Raw genomic sequence first — 12753 nt, 5'->3', positions numbered from 1 at the left:
GGTTCTGCATCCTTGCCAAAATCACAGCGTAATTAAGTAGGAGGTTTTATTCTGCTCTTGTTAGTACGAGTGATGAAACAGTAAGTGGAAATGACTGTATCAAATAGGATGGATGGTAGAAGATGCAAAGTGAGAAAAGAGGGAAGGAAAGGTGTTGCATTTGAAAATGTGCAGAAGGAGAAAGAATACGGGAAAGGCATCTTGCATAATGAAATGGGAAATGAGACAAAGGGAAGTCAGCACAAGACTGCAGCCTTCCTCTCCTTGCCATCGGTCTCATCCCCTCACCATCTCTCTCACAGTACCTTCATCTCCAGAAGGCCTTGTGGAACGGAGCAGTTTTCTCTGTTTTTCTCTTTACAGCTTTTACTCTCTTTGGTTTCAGTTCTTAAAACTTAGTGTTCTTTTAGCAAGACAAAAAAAAAAACCAACCTTGTGTGGAAAGGTTTGTTTCAGATGTCTGGTCAGTCTAAGTGCAGCTTAAATGGAATATCGTTCACGCATTCACCTTATAGTTATTGTTCAAGGATACAGAGCAGAAGTCCACCCCACACTTTAAGGATGAGCTCACTTTGCAACTACCTGCTTCAAAGATGGTGGCTTTATGTATTACCAAATTATGGTTTGCCAGCCTCAGACCACAGATAGATCTTCCTCAGTAATTGGCTAACAAATCCAGCACCAATTCTCAGAAGAATTCAAGGACACCTGGAATCACGATGCCTTTACTACAGTGGAAGGCAAGGCCTATTTTTCACCCTTTCTCTCATCTTCAAAAGTCAGCCTTTGTAATTTTGGAAGGTGATTAGATAATATGGCTTAATGCAACACTTTCCCACGCTGTTAAATACAGTTGTTATAACACAAGAATATAAATTTATAATAGAGTTATAGATTTGAATATGAAGAGTAATGTGTGCTGGAATGGAATATATAGGTGAGAAAGAAGATATTATCCAGAAGTGGCACTTAAGATAAACATTACAACCAGTGTCTGATTTTAAATGTAGTCAAATGGTTCTGTGTGTTTGATAGGAGATTGTTGCTTTAGAAATTCTTTGCATTCCATCATTATGTAATGGACAGTGACAATTTTTCATCGTTATCATGGAGAACAGAATATAAATTATATATTTAGATTGCAAGAAAAATATTATTCAACCATGATAGCATAATAAAATTTAATATACTCAGTTCTGTTAATGTTAATTTTCAACATTTTGTTAAACATTTGCAAACAACTACAGCTTAAATAATTAAAATTTTAAAATTGTTTTTTTAAATCTTTGATATGTTTGTGTATTTCATTTACCATGCATAATATTATGCCTCTGGATAGCAAATAGCTTCCAGTAGAACAATACTGATGTGACCGCATTACCAGCTTTTTGAGGAACCATCCAAATTTAACAAAAAAAACCCCAAACCCTAGTGCATTTTAGTTAACATTTTTTAAAGTATCTCTGATAGGTTTTAATTTAAATATCTAGAAAATACTGATTTTCCTTTCATCAAAAAGCTAAGTCCTGATCTGCTGCAATGATGCAAAAGAGAGATCTGCCATTCATGGTGAGCAAAATGGGCTTTGTAATCTGACATTTGGGACTTTTTGAAAACATTCTTCTGAGATCCACCTTGTTTTCTATTAAAACTAATGAAAAGACCCCTGTGGTATTTTGCAGGAATTGGATAAAGCTCTCAATGGTACAATCTGTTCTATATATAACTTACACACTGCCATTGATGCTTGTGGGGGAGAGGTTCCCAACCCAAAGGAGCTGTAAGAGGTGATGGATTTTTAGAGAGGTAAGGCAGGTTAAAATAATTGCCATGGCAAAGAGCAGGTAAGAGTTGTGTGAAACAGCCTGCAGCTTTGTAACATTTCGAAAGGCCAGACTCTTAACTCTCTGACAGTGATGTAATCACACATCTGTAGATATTTATAATTTTCTGTGACAGTTGCATGACAACCTACATGTTTTAACATTCTCATTTACCATGGAAATGCTCCTTACTACATTTTTGTATGGGACTTATGCTTACATCATTTGCTACTTCAGTTTTCTACTAATTTAAACTACAATACATAGATGTAGAACAAGATGTAATGTAGAACTGAATCAAGCTCTATGTGTCAAATAGTACCTAAGTCCAGTAGAATGATTTGAGCTGTACTTCAGTCTGTATTTTAAGTTGCTCCGACCACTTTTTTTTGTGTAGCTGTCAATATTTTGATTTGCATATTTTTTTTCTGTTGCATCCTACATCTTTCTGTTGCTCCGAATGGACCACACAAATTATTTAAATTCTTTACCTTCTTTACAGAAATGTTATTACTCTAATTGCCTCCATATAAGCCCTCTAGTTAGTATTTTATCTAGCAAGAATCTTTCTTTTGGTTTTAAAGAGAGTTTAATAGAACCATGTTGGAATTCTACTGGAAGGAAATGGATTTCTTTCTATCAGAAGTATGAGTGTCAGGTGTTACACATTTATATGCTATTAAGACTCTTCGCTTTCTCATGCTAACAATTCTGTAAGGATCAGTTTCTAATCAGAAACTGATATTTCTTGTGTTTTCAGTATTTCTGCATTTGTCATATATCTAACACCCGAGAAGTATCACCAGAGTTCAGTAAACTTTCATCAGTAATTCACCTGGGAAAAGGCAATATAATATGATTAAGCCTTCTTAGACTTTAAATCCATAAAAATATTTTCCTAGTAATTAAAATATCTTGGTTTTATTTCTTGTATTTAATAATTTCCAGTCACTTAAAAGTTGAACTCAGCTTGTGTATTAACAAAATGGATTCTGACCTTTAGTTTTATTGGTTTGTTTTTCAGCTTGAACTCTGCTTCTTCCAAGGTATCTAAACATCCACAAATGAGTCATATTTTCTTATATCCTCAGTATATAAACATGTGAATGAACACAGTAATGAATGTGGATGAGCACAGTAATGATTTAAAGCAGGGATTCTTGGCTTATAGTTATTTTTCACTTACATGGATCATGAAGCTACACTCTTTTATAAGAAACCAGTAGGTCTGATCCTAGTGGGGAAAGAAGGGATAGTGTTGGGCTGAATCACTGAGGGGAAGGAGGGCAGTGGGTTTAGCAGGTCTTGGTAGCAGAGATATGATTGCTGTAGCAAAAAGGGTGGAGAGAAATGAGCATGTGGAACAGCTGATACTTTATGAGTTAATGCTATATCCATAGTACCTCAGCAAGGCCAGGAGGGAGTTAATGGAGAGGACTGAAAAGCAGTCGTGTGAGGCTCAGTGATAAGAAATGTCCAGATGTCATCCTGATCCACCTGATGAAAGTGAAAGAAACTTAATTATGCCCCCTCCCTGCATCCATAGGAGTCTTTTGTATTTCTAGAGATCTTCCCCTGTGGCCAGATTGGTCATGGTGAAAAATAAGTGCCCATATGGCATTAAGAGGACTGTCTGTATGGTTTCCTTGAGAAAGTAAGCAGGGTCTGCCTGAACCTGTGATAGCCTAACAAATATCAGTTACAGAGCCACAAATTGATATCAACATTCTTTTTCAGAGTAGTAAATATGTCAGTTTTGGATGGGATTTGCTCTGATAACCTCTGCTTATCATGGACATTTTTTAGTAATTAAAATCAGCTTGTCAGTACATGGCTCATTATTAAGATAGTTAGAAATTACTACAGTGCAGCTACTCTGGTACTGCAACATAAGTGCCCATCTACTATGCATTTAAAGTTATGAAGCTTTATAACAAATGTTGTAAAAAACCACTAATAAACGTCTGTGTAAAAATATCATGGCTAGTCTACCACCCATGAAATGTCAGCTTGAACTTATTATCCAGATGACATTCTTCATTCAAGAACGGCAGAGTTTACTCAAGGCTTTTTTTCCAGTGGTTTCTTTCCCTGCTTATCCAAGCTTTCTGTGGGCTGAGGGACCGTTTCTGCTACTGCTGCCTTTCCATCAGTCACCTTTGCTGCTTGATGCTTACTTTTTGTATTCTTTTCCGTTTCCGCAGGGGGGATTTCATTTGCATCAGGTGTCTCTTCTGTAGCAATAATTTCTTCTACATGTGGCTTAATAAAATCTGATTTAGGAGAAGTAATAAAATTTACCTTACATTTACAGTGCTCAGAAACACAGAGGTATGTAGAGTAAGATTTTTCTTCCACATACCCATATAAAGAGATTCAGCATCACAAATAATGTTACTACTTTTTACAGAGCCAAAAGCAAGCCAAAGTCTTTCTGGTCTCTAATTAAAAAGTTAAAGGTGTAGAACCTGAAAAACATTTAGAGATGTAAATAATTGTTTCTCACATAAATCATCTCATTTACAGGACTGCCCAGAAATGTCTAGGTTACCCATACCAGTAAGGCAAGAGAGGAAAGAAATGCAGTTAAATGTTTGTTCTTGCCTTAGGAGCAGAAAGGGGAGGGAAATAAGTATAAAATGTTCCATCAGCAATAATATGACATGTATATACCCTGTATACAAAGAAAAAATACTTAGGCAGTAATATGTAAAACAGATGTTCTGATAATGTTGGAATTTAAGCCTTATTTGGAGCTAAAATGCTCTACATGAGGGAGTTGTTACCGTGAAGAATAAATCATTGTCCAAGTAGCAATTATACAGTAAGAGTCTAAAAGAACAGTAAAAAACTGTAATATAAAAGAATGCTGAATCACCAGAGAGCTTCTCATTTTCCCCCCTTTCTCTAAATTGGACAAAAAAAACTTGTAACTTATAATTCCAATTTTATCATTCAATATGGATGCAAAACTAAAAGAGCATATTTGATTAATCTCAAATCGTGGCTATAAGATCAGGGTTTTCTAAACACTTTGGCATTGAGGGCCCCTTAATTAGCAAGGCCTTTTTTTTTTTTTTTTTTTAAAGTGTCAAATATCTAGCTGCTGAAATGAATTTCATTTTGGAAAATAACACCATCTGTGTATATATACATGCTTAGGAGCTCTTTCCTCTGCATTCAGAAATTTGAAATTATTTATTATGGCTTAAAAAACTGTCATCAGACAGGTGAGCCAAGGTGAGAACTCACAAACTCGTGGAAAGGTGATTTTAAAGTGTTGATTTAAATCTCTCTCACAGGTTTAACCTGGCAATTCATACTTAGCATTTGTTGTTGATTAAGAGCGTACATACTGTAAACTTGACTGTTTGAGACCTGAGAAGTATTGATTGGCACAGACTATTAACCACATAACATTTAACAGTTTTTTCATTGGAGTAGAAGACCATAAAGGTGAAAGAGCTCTTACCTTTCTTTTCCACTTCCTTCCGTTTGTTTGCTGTCATTGTTTTTTTCTTTTTAGATACAGTTAGAGTATTTTGATCATGTCCTTGGACTGTGTCAGTCTGTCCTGACACAGAAATCACAATCACCTGAAGCGAAGCAAAGCAAGAACAAAAAAGTGCACAAGCGAGAAATGTGGATGCATCACAATTTCAGTTTGAAACCACCATAACTAATCCCTGGCAGCAATACGTTTACAAGCAGCTATTACTCTAACTTTCAGGGACACATACATCTTCTGAAGTAAAGAAGTATCCAGCCTGTGATATATCCAGCCCACTTGTATTCCCTCACAGTTCTGCCAAAAGGAGTAAGGCAGGAGGACAGATTTTTGTAAATAAAGTAGTAGAAATAATTGCTGCCAAAATTCAATAATCATTAAAAATATGCTAATGCTAAGTAAGAAATATTATTTATGAGGTATTGCAAAGAGCAAGTCATATTCTTGTTTGCACTCTGGAGGATGGATGAAATGAGACATTTGTTTTTAAGGTCTGTGTCTTGGGACCAAGATGGAGTGACGTGCTTATCAACACTGAATGGCTTTGTGTCATACTAAGCAAAATTAAAAATAATTTAACATTAGATCGTTGATCTCAGAAAGCTTGCTGTATCTCAGATTACAGATATTCTCATGATATTTTTAAATTTTAAAATTAAACTGTTTTACTTTGATATGCAGCTGTTGTGACTATATAGTCTGAAATTTTTTTATAACACATCGACTCATTAATGTACATAATTACTCAGTTAAACCTTAAAATTGCAATAATGTCATCAAGTTTGATACTTGAATTTTAACTCTTAGGAGATAAGGCTGTGTGAACACATACACTGTTTATGTGAAATGCTGAAAACATAATCGTTTTACATAATTTCATGTTAAAATCCCCATGATGTGAAATCTATTCTGGAAGAAAAAAGATTTATACCAGATAAACAACATGTTCCTTGAAACCAGTGGTACTATTCATGCATAAATTTAAGCGCATGCTAACATATTTTGGTAGATCATAAATCTGATCTAAATCTGGAATTTTTAAAAAAATTGTTAACATCATATTCATTAGCCCTTTATAGAAACTGATTTTTTAAAGTATTAAAAATTTGTAAAACCCACCACTTTCACCATTGATAACTGAATCTATTGTTACCTGAGCCATTAAGAATTCCCTCATGCTTCCACTTCGCCTTTAACGTTAGGTGACAGTAAACCTCAGATGGCAAGGGTTTAAGTGAGATTAACTGTACAGCAGTTACTAGTGGCATCCTCACAGAAATGCCAGTGCTGCAGCAAAATGAGTGCCTGGGAAACAGCACTATCTCTGCAGTCACAGTAGCTAAAAATGACAAGATATGTGAAATGTGCACACAGATCATGCTTATACTGAAAATATGTTAGTTCTTTAGATTTTGATGTGAAGAATTGTGCTGCTGTGAGACTCGTAATAAAAATAATTAGCAATCGGGTATATATCATAGATATGCCCATCAGGATGGACATATATCTACATTCTGTTGTTCTTTCTCAGCTAATAATAATTAGTGGCACTGTAAAATAGCTGACATGGAGTTTTTAATCTGTATAAGTGTGTTCAAATATCTGAACAAATGGGTCTTTTCTGAAACATTTTTATCTTTAAAAAACCCACCTTTTTTTTTTTTTTTTTCAATGTTCCAGTGAAAATTCTTTTTTGTAACTTTAAAAGATCTCAACAAAATATGCCATTTTTGATATCCAGTGTTACGTTTGGATGAAATTAATTGAGAACTCAGTCTAATAATATACTTACCTAGCCTTAAATCAAAATTCATGAGCATGTCCATTGAATTGTGTGAGACTATTCCTGTATCTGAATTTGCCAAAATACCTTGTTGAGTTGAGAGATGAAGTAGTGAAGGTCTGGACCAAAAGGTGCGAAGAGATGCCATTGGGGGTTTTGTCGTGAACAGTAAAGTGAAGATTAACTGGGATCTAAAGGGAAGCTAGAGGTAACAGAAGTGGTGAAAGCATTAAGACTAAGATACTGTGCACAACTACCAAACCATGGCTAGTAAAACAAGACACGGTGAAACAAGCATGTGTGGAAGCAAAGAAGTGAATTCAGTTTATTTGTGAACATAGAGGAGAGTTCATACATTTTTGCAGACACACACACACACATTAGTATTCTGGCCTCCTAAGCCTAATTTTCATTTATGTTACAGTACTTTTACCCCAATTGGGCAGATTAAACAATATTTATGGATGTAAACAACACCCATCTTAAGGCCTCTTTAAATTAACACAACAATACAAAGAGGCCTTAATGTAGACAAAACCCATCACTAATTCCTCCATTATTTAATTCTCTAACACATTCCATCTATTCTACCTTACCAAAGTTGGAACAAATCTAAACTGCTGCTCAAAAATGCCTCGATCATTTTTTATCTTTCCATCTACCTCATCAGTTGCCTCCACTGAAATGATTCTTCACCCTTTTCATTTTCGTTGTAGAGTCAAATGCTCCGAAAGTCAAATGGCAGACCTGTGTTTACAGGCAGCATGCATTTGGCCTGGCTGAAGATGCCACAGCTAGGTTCTGTGAAGTTAGCAGTAAGATAATATTTGGAAAAGGTCCTGTTTTCCCTGGCACAATTAAGTGTATTAGAAGCAAAAGTGAAGTGAATGGAAAAATCCAAGGCTGCCTGCTAAAGCAGAAAGCCATTTACACACACAGATTATGTCAGCCTATCAACCAAAAATCTGCCCCATACTTCTGTTTTCTAGTCTTAAATTCAGGCTTTTGATTTCTTATCTTCTTTCTCTTTCTCTTGCTCAGATTGTCTCTCTTCCTCAGGTATGAACACACTTACAGTTACGTCACTGGTCTCTGTGCCATACTGGTTCTTCACCACAATGCTGTACTTCCCAGAGTCGAGTGTGGACACAGCAGAAATGGTAAAGCTGACTTTTTTTCCAGATTCAAATTTCAGGGTGCAATTAGCATCTGACACAAACGCTTTTTCGTTCTTCAGCCATGAGACCTCTGGGGTAGGATCTCCCCAGACAGTACAAGAAAGATTAAGTGCCTATAGAAAAAGTATAAAAGGATTATAAGAGTCAGTAAACATTTCCTGTGGTTTTTGATGCCTGATTCTCCAAACTCCCCATTTAGCTTTCTACTTTTAGTAAATGGATGCATATCATCATCAGGAATCAATACATTTTGTCAGTCTTCTGTATCATAAAGGGAAAGAAGGAACTCAGTTACTTCAAAAACTCCATTAAAACCTTTCAATATTTTAGGGACCTTCTTTTCTACTCTCAATCATTAATAGAGCTTTCTCCATGCATACTGTTTAATATAAAATATTATCTGCATTTGAGTGTTAGACCTGAAATGAGAATTTAAGGAACAATCAGATGGATTTGTTCATGTTAATCTCGCTATATATTTACCCCAGAAGTAGGCAGTGTGCCTGCCTTTTTAAACAACTAAGAACAAGGCGTGGCTGGAATATTTTGTTTAGAATCTTTTTAAACTATGCCCTGACAGCTCTTCCAGCAGACCTGAATTGTTTTACGCACTCTTGTAAAACTATTTTTAAGTGAAATCAATACAGTCTGTACCCGTTCTTTGGTGTTCATGTACGTATTTCCCTTTGATGTTAGTAATGGTTCTAAGGGCTGTATTCAGTCCCATCAGACTGAAGGAAGTATCTTCATTGTCAGAGAGTCAGTTGTTGGAGTGAAATTCATGTTTGGGAGCTAGTGATACATATAAATGATCCCCTCCTCTGGTCAGTGCCATGGGAATCTCCTCAAAAGAGATTGCAAAAGTGTATATCACATTGCGAGTCAGATGTGAAAAATGTTCACATGAAACTTCAGTGGTACATAGGCCTTTCTCTGGACCTTTATTAAGGAAGGAATCCATTTATATCTAAGTATTAAATAGTAAGTTGTTCTAAATTTATATTCTTATTCAAAACAAAATCTAATTTTTTCTCACTTGGAAATTGAAGAATTTTTACTGCAGAGAAAATGGTTTTTGGTGGTTCATTAAGAATGGACTAAGTGATACATAAGGAATGGACAAGCTTCCACTTGACTGGAATCAAGTTTCTCTTCCTTTTTTTGATAAAAATACATCCAAAAAAGAGACAACTGAAGAACAGTCATATTGTTGACCCTATAGGCTATCATGGTTAAAATCTACTGTGGGAAATCTATTTAACAAGCCTCCTTCCCTTTACCTCTCTGCTTCTTATCTGGTAGTGTTATGGTGGAAGATGGGACAGAGAGACACCCAGAAAGGCTGTGGAAATGAGCAGATAGAAAAAAATGGATACCTCTATAAAAATGAAAAATTTTTGTACCTCTGAGAACAAAATAAAAAATAAATCCCACATGCCCCTAAGGACCAAAATGAAAACAAAAGGGAGGTGGAAGAACAACACATAATTCTTGGTACCGAATGAAAGGCAGATTCCAAGTGAGAGGTGGTTACAGTGTGGTGGAACTGGCCTCTATCTGATTTCCTGCAGCACCTACAGCTGGTGACTGTGTGGGGCTATTGACTGCCTTCTCTCATAGCCCACTGGTGTGAATATAGTTTTGATTGCCATATCAGTCCATCTTTTTGAAAAACAAGGGGAGAACAAGAGGTCTTACATTTCCCTCTCTTCCTTATCACTCTTAATACAGACATGCCCTCAGCCTTGGTCAGGCACAGCATATGGGCCCCTTCAGGTGCTTGGTATTTCTTTATTGTCTTTTGATTCTCTAACAAGCAAGAGGTCACAACCGAGTGGCCCCAGTTGCTGCTCCAAGATGCTAATGGTCTGATGTCCATGTCCAGACAGCTCTATTAGTAGCATCATTCAAACCTCGGGTGTCTGAAGTGGTATCAGTACTCCTTAATTCAAAGAGATTCAAGCCACAGTGATAACTCTTTTCTTCTTCTAAATCTTTCCTTAAAATAGCTCATTTTTCTTAACCTTGCATCACTAGCTCCTGTTTGACATCGGTGGTTCTCTTGATGTTCCCAGGTCTTATTATTTATTTTCCAGCTAATAATGTGCAGAGATGTATCTTATTCACTATGTAGATGGTGAGGTCTTTGGTTTTCTGGAAGGTAATTCCACAATTATGGAGCTTTAGCCAAGGGGAATTGATTCCCCACTCTAACTGAATCTGTCTGTTTCAGATTTTCTGTTCTTTGGGCAGGAGAACGTCTTTGCTCATGTATGTCTATTACTCACTGAAACCCCTGATTATAATGTTGTATTAAACCTTATCCTGGTTAAAAAAAAAAGTGTGTCCTGTACTCCTGGGGGCAAATGGCACCTTTCCCCTTTTCCAGAAGTTGTCTGGCTCTGATGATTATCTGGGGCAGTGGGAGGCGGGGGCAAGAACTGGAAACCTGTCTAGATGTTGTGGTTAGTGAGTGAAATCTATCAGGAAATCTGATCTATTTCAAGAACACTGGATGAGTAGACCCCATCTCTTTGAGCTGGATCTCAGTATTTCAGGGTTCCACACAGAAGTTCCCATAACAAGTCTGGATTTGGGGCATTGAGGCATATGCATTTGGAGAAACCAGCAGCTGCAAGTCCAGATCCTTTGTGCTCCCCACTACCTTTCCTGCCTTTCACTGCAGATTATTGTGAGTAGGGTAGTGCAGGTGGTAGAGGGAAATGTGTCATTGTATTTCAAGTATTGCCATTCCTCTTGCATATTAGCACAAATTCACATTCATGGGTGGTTTGGGCTAAGATGCCAGTAAGTGAATTGAAGCAGCTCAATCAGGGAAACCTGCTCCCTTCTTCCAGCCTATCTGTGAGAGCACCTACCCCCGGCAGAAGGGTAGAATGGGGAGTTGGTGGGCAGAAGGATGTAACATATTGCTGTCTGTCAGAATCCTAAGCCCCTCGTAGAAATAAAACCCCCTTACTCACTTACAGACCTTCACTAAAACAGCCACTTAGGTTAGTTAATTTGGCCAGTTGTACACAAAACTTATGCCTGTATTCTCTGTCAGGTCAAATTCCTCCCTAATATGAACTGACACTTAGCCTTTTCCAATTATATCACACTGCTGAAGAGCATTTATGTCTATCAGTGGAAGCCTCTTAGGCCATCTGGAATGCTGTTTGATTAACACTGGGTGAACACTGGTTCATTCGTTCTCACACATATCCTTCAGCTCACATGTAAAAAGCTAATAAAAAGCATCACAGTCACGGTGTTAAGTTTAGGTTTGAGATATGCATATGCTTGGAAGTTCAATCTAGGGACACCAATCTGTTCATATAACTCTGTAATTATGGCTGCGCTGGTATTCAGAATCAAAGTTTGCAATTGCCAGTCTTCTGCTACCTCATTTACTGTTTTTTAAAATCCTTGGTGATTGTGCAATTTGCATGAATTACACAACAGAGAATTGCTTTCCCCTCTCTGCAGTGTATATGCAAACAATAGACACCACCACCCAAACAAGCACTGTTCTCCCTGATCACTTTCTGTCCTACTCCCTGTCTCAAAACGATCATCAGCTGAATCCAGACACATAAGGTCAAGGATATTTGTCTCGAGTTCTGGGAGGTTTTCAGTCACTTATTCAAACATTGCAAATGTCCTTGCTGTCAAGGACAATGTGTGTCTGGGTAAGATTTTGCAACTCATTTGCTACAAACTCCCTTTTTATAACCACTAAAAATTTTGCTTTAGTGAGCTCAATACTCAACTTCATGTGAACTCTTAAGAAAGCTTAAAACTGGTAATAACCACCCAAATTTATCCCCTGCCAAAGCAGGATGAGAATCTTGTCTCCAAGCACAGGCACTATTAGCTGAGAATCTGCAAATTCATTGTTTCTTTGTGTCTTCCACCTACAGTTACAATGCTCACGAGTGTTTCTTCTACAGCATTTCCCAAACTGCCAAATCCTTTAACAAAAGGTTTAATCAAATGTTATTTCATTTTGTAATGCCAACATACTTAATTTTCCCAGAACTGCTGCAATCTGTCGGTCAGCTGTGCTGTATCTTACATTGTTAAGCGATTCAGACAAAGATCTTAGATTCTTAACACTTCTGCTCAGTTTATAATCAAATATTTTTAACCCAGATGACCTACTGCTAGATAAAGCCAGAAATATCAGGAAGCTGCCTTACTGTAGTTGTCTCGTTACAAGTTTCCAATTACATTCACGTGCCCTATTTCAGTGTTCTCACACGCTGTAAATAGGAAGTGGCTAGCAGCTGACCAGGGGGAAGTGAAGAAGAGCAAGCCCTTCTTGGTCTTACTACTACTAAGCAGCAACTTGCAGAAGCAAGGTGCTGGGACAAGGTTGTGAGATTGAGAACTGACTTTCTGGGTCATCTGTTCTGTGCCCAAGCATCAATGTAGCCCTGTTCCTCTGGTAGTGCCCTA

General features: G+C 37.1%; 1 protein-coding gene across 2 annotated transcripts in view; it reads right to left on the bottom strand.

The window, feature by feature from the left end:
* Positions 1-3884: 3884 nt before the first annotated feature.
* MYOM1 (myomesin 1) overlaps positions 3885-12753 on the bottom strand; it is a 75836-nt gene continuing 66967 nt past the window's right edge. Inside the window, exons 38-40 of one of the 2 annotated variants that reach the window (XM_026842307.1) lie at positions 8190-8405; positions 5296-5419; positions 3885-4096 (exon numbers count right to left, since the gene is read on the bottom strand). In XM_026842307.1, the coding sequence (XP_026698108.1) occupies positions 3885-4096; positions 5296-5419; positions 8190-8405 (552 nt within the window). Of the gene's footprint in view, positions 4097-5295; positions 5420-7428; positions 8406-12753 lie in introns of those variants that run through there. The other variant, XM_026842308.1, reaches the window with a different exon arrangement.

This window comes from Athene cunicularia (genome assembly GCF_003259725.1).
Source record: "Athene cunicularia isolate RWA chromosome 2 unlocalized genomic scaffold, athCun1 chr2_part1, whole genome shotgun sequence".
NCBI lineage: Eukaryota > Metazoa > Chordata > Aves > Strigiformes > Strigidae > Athene > Athene cunicularia.
Note: the sequence above shows the minus strand (reverse complement) of the source record. Positions and strands in the feature narration are given on the sequence as shown.